This window comes from Chrysoperla carnea, chromosome 5 (genome assembly GCF_905475395.1).
Source record: "Chrysoperla carnea chromosome 5, inChrCarn1.1, whole genome shotgun sequence".
NCBI lineage: Eukaryota > Metazoa > Arthropoda > Insecta > Neuroptera > Chrysopidae > Chrysoperla > Chrysoperla carnea.
In genome coordinates, this window is record NC_058341.1 from 39,167,963 (window position 1) to 39,174,501 (window position 6,539).

Here is a 6,539-nt window from a genome sequence, read left to right on the forward strand (position 1 = left end):
AATTACAATTGAATTTAAGTGTTTAAAAAAAATAATAATTGTTTTATTTTCATGATAAGCATAAATATATCAACGCATTTCAAAAACCAGAGCATTATTTATAATTTAAAATGTTTTGAAGTGCAAAAATATAAATTTAAAAATAAAAAAGTGTTCTACTTCACCCTTTTTAATATAAATAATAAAAATGAAGTTTAGAAATGAGAACAGCAGATGAAAAATACTTATGTAACATGAAAATAATACGTATTTTTTTATGCTGTGGCGTAACTAGAATTCTACTCAGGGCGAACAAGAAGCAGAATTTATAGGTATCTATAATATCTATATAGTATAAGTTTAAGCCGTAGTCTATAAAGTTTTACAAACCGTAACTTACTCTAACACAGACGTAAGATAAAACAGCTTATCTTTTTGAGATAAAGTTGTCAAGATGAAATGTTTTACTCTTGAGTGCAATATTTTGAAAGTATATATTTTAAAACTAAGTTTTAATTGACTATCTTTCCCGCCTGTTCGGTGCAAATCTTTTTACGAAAAGCGTTTATTATGGAACAATCCTGGATACTTTTCAAATAAAATTTATCTAACCATTTAATGAACTGTATTTTATATGGATTATATACTCCAGGTTAATATCTGTACTAAATGTTTTTGGTCGATCTCTCAGAAACTCCTTGCCTCATCAAACAGGTCCGATTATGGTATTTCCACAATTTTCTTAAGTAGTGCCTTCAAATGGTTTATGAAATAGTGGCCGGGGGTGGGTCAACCCTTTTTCGGTATCACAACGGACCCTTTGGTCTAAGTGTGTCCCACCCCAGGACAGCCACTCTAACCTATCCACCTATCTAAGTAGTGCCTTAATAAAAAAATTAAGAAAACAATTTTTTTTTATTTCTTTCGTAACTTGATGAAACTTAGTATATAGGAAAATTTTGAAAAGACTAATTTGAGTGGATAGATTTTGAGATAAAACCAAGAATCTTGTACGAAGAGCTTTTAATTCGGAGAAGTTTTTTTTTTCTTCTTTTTTTTTTTAGTTACAAGAAAATGATGCGATTGAATGACAAGTTTCTGAGATATCCAGCTACTGGCTACCCAAACGTATATATTATAGTACAAGATCCGAATTAAGGTCGACCTTCACCTATCTGCTTACCGAATGAAAGTTATTTTTTATGAAATGTAAAATATTTACAAATATCCCTGTTGTGGGTTGCCTTAAAAAATATAGTCCAGACAACTTTTAATAAAAATATCAAAACTGGGAAAGCTTGTAAACATTATTTTTTGACTGATTTTGTGGACAATCATATAGCACCGTATTTGCAATAAAATTATCTTTATTTATATATGCGAGTCAATGAATTAACAGATGAACATAATTACTATTCACAACCTGTATAAATGCGATTATAGTGAACGAAAAAAGGCAGACAACATAGCTGCTGCATATTCTTTATGGCTTTTACTTTCGAGTAGATCAAAATTCGTAAGATTTGCAAGTCAGTGAAAAATTTCTAAAAATTTTACTCTTGATATTTTCACTAAAAGTAGTCTGGACCACATTTTTTTAGGCAACCCATTGCAGGGATATTTGTTAACATTTTATATTTCATAAAAAATAACTTTCATCCGGTAAACAGATGGGTGAAGGTCGATCCTAATTGGGATCTTAGACTATTATGGCATACAAATAATTTGAGCCCGCGCTTTTTTTTATAGTCAATTTGAATAAATTCATATTATCCCAAGTGCCTGGGGAGGATCAAACTCCCATATACCCATTACCAATACTCCCTCTTTTTCATAATAACGCCACTGGTTTCTATGTATAATATAGGTACAGTTTCAGGTGTGGCAGGCAACAAACATACATTTTATTACGACATACATAGGTACATATAGTCAAATAATATAATTAATTATTGAAGTTTTATTTTGAAGGCACACCTTTTTAATTTTTATATGTATTTTTATTTTTTTTATTAGGTATGTGTGTAGTTTTATGTATATTTTGTATAACAATAGGATAATAATTTTAATGTTTGTTTTTTTTTTTATATATGTAATTGATTTTTAATTATTTTTACTTGATGAATTCTGAACAATGTGTTGTACATTACGTACACATATCTAAACTTTTATTTATGTTCTGTCATATAAAAAAATAAGGAAGTGTCTATGTTACCGATAAATTTAACGTATTATAAGTAATTTGTATCAGTTTTCACCACATTTTAAAGAAGGATAAAATTTTATTTAATAAACACATATCTAAAGGGGAAAATTTTGTCGTGTTTGGGTTTCCTGCAAATGATTGTGGAAATTATAGTTTTGCCCTAGTTGCTTTTTTCAAGAAACTGACTTAAGTATTATAAATAAACAAGTGAAAACAAACAATTGACTGAGTTAATTGTTGAAATAGCATGTATAGGCAGTGTTGATAACTCTGTCACATTTCACATACATACATATCTGACATATTTAACTGATATTCTCATATAATGCGCAAGTGTTGATGCGCAATCGTTTGTTTTTTTTTTGACGTCATGTAAATAACAAAAGATATCCACTTTGATATTCCTATATTAATACATACTATAAAATTTGTAAATAATTAACGCCCTCGTGGGTAAACAGTGATGTTTACAAAAAATGTTTCAAACAAAAGTTGTTTATTTTTTTGTAAGGAACATTTTTTACATTTAAACTTTTATTCTATCTCTAACGGTTTACAAGATGGGTACTACGGACCCATGACCCAATTGACCCATGTTGCTCATTTACGAACTTGACCTCACTTTTTACGTCCTAAGCACGCTGTAAAAATTTCAGGTTGATATCTCTTTTCGTTTTTGAGTAATCGTGACCACAGACGGACGGCCGGACGGCCGGACGGCCGGACGGACAACCGGAAATGGATTAATTAGGTGATTTTATGAACACCTATACCAATTTTTTTTTTGTAGCATCAATATTTTTAGGCGTTACAAACTTGGGACTTAACTTATAATACTATGTATATTTCATATATACATGGTATAAAAATTATATAATTTTTGAATCTCACTTTAAAAAAATTTTCGCGTTTGAGAGTTTTTAAAATTACCATAAAGATGCGAAATTTGTATGACTCATTTCTTCTGCCATTTGGATGATTGGTAAAAATTTCGGTTATAAAGAAAAATCAAGTTTTAATCGTTACTCAACTGTCTAATTTACAGCAATCGAGTTTTTCCATTTTCGTGCTCCGATTTCCATATTTTGATGATGTTTTATTGCCTGGTGTTTATTTGAACAGAAAGGCATTGGAAGCATAATATATTTTTAAAAAAAGATCAGTAAGTGTCGTGGGAAACCCGGTAGGAACTATATTCCTTTCGTATAATGGTACATTATAAATGAAGCGCTTACTTTTTTATTTAAAAGATAATTTTCTGAAAATTTAACGTATTAATTTTAGATTAGTTTGATTCTTTAAAGAATTTAATTTTATGGCTACTTTTAATTTTTACTGTACCTATGAAATAATTGTAGATTATTTAAAAAAGACATGCTTCCGATTTAGTAGTCAACCCCATATGTGAGTACATTTCGTTTGGTTTAATTAAAAAATTTATTATGACATAACATAAAAATTGCATTGTACTTACTTTAAATTATCTTTGTTTACTTTAACTTCTGATAACTTTCACAACTCAATTTTTTTAAATGATAAAATTTTGACAAAAAATACAAATTGACAGTTATAAAAAGATTTTTGCAATTTCTCAAAATTCATGGCAATCCAGCTCTTTGATTCTACGTATTATTTTGTCAATGGATTTTTTTTAACATAAACGACAGGCAAAAGAATATCTTTGAAATACGAAAATCAAAGACCAGAAACATAAAAATTATAGGTATTCGCCTAGAAAGAAAGCTCACTGAAAGAATTTTATGCTAGGAAAAAGACATATTTTTGGATTTTCAGTCATAATGTGAAATTCAATTTTTTTTTTTTCCTTTTAAAAGAAGAAGACGCCCTTTAGAAAACATTCAAAAAAATTCCGGTCATCAATTAGGTCGTAAATTGTGGTTGTAAGATAAATGAGTTTTATTAATGATTATTATTCAATAGATATTATCTTCAGCAGTTCCTTAAGTCACCAAAGAAAATATGATTTTCATGTTTTTTGGGACCTGTTTTATGTAAGAACAAAATTCTCTTTCGTCTTAATGCGATTTTTGTAGGAGACTCTCCAGAAAGTGCCACAGTAATTTGGTATTTGCATTAAATTAATTTAAACTAGCATTTTATGTTTTTAATAAGGTCATTTAATGAGATTATATAATATATAAGACCATGGTTAAAATAAAAATTCTGTCGAAACTTGATTTTAATTTATTTATATATAAACAACTTTTTTATAAATATAACTATGTGTGCCATCTATTAACATCTATAGCACATTATTTACTGTACTTTTTTGTATAGACCAGGATATGGACTGCCATCTATACTACGTTTGACAAAAAATATTTAAATGTCAAAAATATACTAATTTGTCAAAAATAATAATTATACAGTGTGAGATTGTAAATATTTCTTTAGTTAATTTCAAAAATATGTTTCCATATAGTACGCAGAAAAAATTTTGGATGTTTTTCGATGAAAACGAAATAAACCGTTTGCGTGAAAAAGCAAACACTACATTTATATTAAAACATGGACAAAATTTACCGGTACTATTTTATAACCTATAAATACTGCCAATTTTACGAATACAAATTAAATACCTCATTTTTATTTAGGAGAAACAACGGCAAGAGTTCTTTTTAACAGCAGCTGAAGAACGTTTATTAGTACGAAAATATGAACTTCATTTACGGGAATTTTGTAAACGGTTTTCACCACCCATGCCACAATGTGTTCTTGGTACCGCTTTTCACTATTTCAAAAGATTTTACATAAAGAATTCAGTAATGGACTACCATCCAAAAGAAATAATGTAAGAAAATTGGTTACTTAACTTTCTGAGTCACAAAATGATTTAAAATTTTTGTATTGTTTTAGGGTAACTTGCGTGTATTTAGCAGCAAAAGTGGAGGAATTTAATGTATCAATTGCTCAGTTTGTCGCAAACGTTAAAGGTGATCGAGAAAAAGCTTCTGATATTATAATCAACAATGAATTGTTACTAATGGAACAATTAGATTTTCATTTATCCATCCATAATCCGTATCGTCCTGTGGAAGGTTTACTCATAGATATCAAAGTAGGAATATAACTATTACTTTTATGTATTAGGTAACTTAATAATTACGATTTTTTAGACTAGAGGTTCAATGAATTCGCCAGAAAGATTGCGGCCAGGAATTGATGACTTTTTGGAAAAAGTATTTCTAACGGATGCATGTTTAATATATGCACCGAGTCAAATAGCGTTAGCAGCAATTTTACATGCAGCAAGTAAAGTTCAAGAAAATTTAGATAGTTATGTAACAGAAACATTATTTGGAGAGGATGGTCAAAAACGTTTAGCTGATTTAATCGAAGCTGTTAGAAGTATGATGTTTCTTTAAATTCTTTTGAAACTTTCTAAACATTATTACTTTTCAGAAATAAGATCCCTGGTAAAGGCGGTTGAACCGCTTCCCAAGGAACCATTACGGTATTTAGATAAAAAATTAGACAAATGTCGAAATCAAGAAAATAATCCAGACAGCGAAATGTAAGTGAATTAAAATTATCTCTATTGAACAAATAACATTATAATTTCTTTCATTTGATTTAGATACAAACAGCGAATGGCTCAAATGTCAGATGATGAGGAAGAAAGTTATCATACTTTAGCTAAGAATCGAGATGGAATGGATGATTCAGTTTTAGGAATGGTACATTCTGATATGGAATAGTTATTTTTCTTAATTTTTGATACCGTTTTACGCTTATTGTTAATTACGTTTGGGTACTATTAAGTTTAGAATAATTATGTAAGAATATTCGTACGATTTGAAATATAATTTTTTATATTTAAATGAGTTTGTTATTTTATGCGCCTTTTATTTACCACGTTAATTTTTTATGAAGGAATTTAGAAACCTAATTTTCTGATGCAAATTTCACTTTTAGCGTAAAATACAAAACAAGATCTAACGGATTTGACGTCCGTTGTTATCCCTTGTCTCATTTGAACACTTAGTAAATTAATACACATTTTACGTAGTTCTTACCAAACTTCGCCATTTTTGTATTCTATTTTATTTATAATGAAAAAGAAATTTGAGAAATTGACTTGTTATGATAAATAAAGAAGGGGGAGCGGTTATTAAAGACATTTTTATTTTTTAATTCATATCACAGAACATAATTTTTAATTAAACTATAATCTGTGATGCATATTTTCGGTTACCTGCTCTTTATAAAAACTGTTTTTTTATTATTTCATGCTTTTAAGTATTTCATATCCTCCTTATCGGCTATAAATTTGCGTAATTTTTTCACAAAGTCTCAAAACATAGCCGAATGAATATTGAAATAATCGGGATCA

General features: G+C 28.7%; 1 protein-coding gene across 1 annotated transcript; it reads left to right on the forward strand.

The window, feature by feature from the left end:
- Positions 1-4,535: 4,535 nt before the first annotated feature.
- On the forward strand, positions 4,536-6,027 carry LOC123300568 (cyclin-H). The gene is made up of 6 exons (XM_044883155.1): positions 4,536-4,731; positions 4,801-4,997; positions 5,063-5,264; positions 5,323-5,554; positions 5,609-5,720; positions 5,784-6,027. The coding sequence occupies exons 1-6, from the start codon at positions 4,615-4,617 to the stop codon at positions 5,902-5,904; spliced, it is 981 nt and encodes a 326-aa protein (XP_044739090.1). The 5' UTR covers positions 4,536-4,614; the 3' UTR covers positions 5,905-6,027.
- Positions 6,028-6,539: the final 512 nt, after the last annotated feature.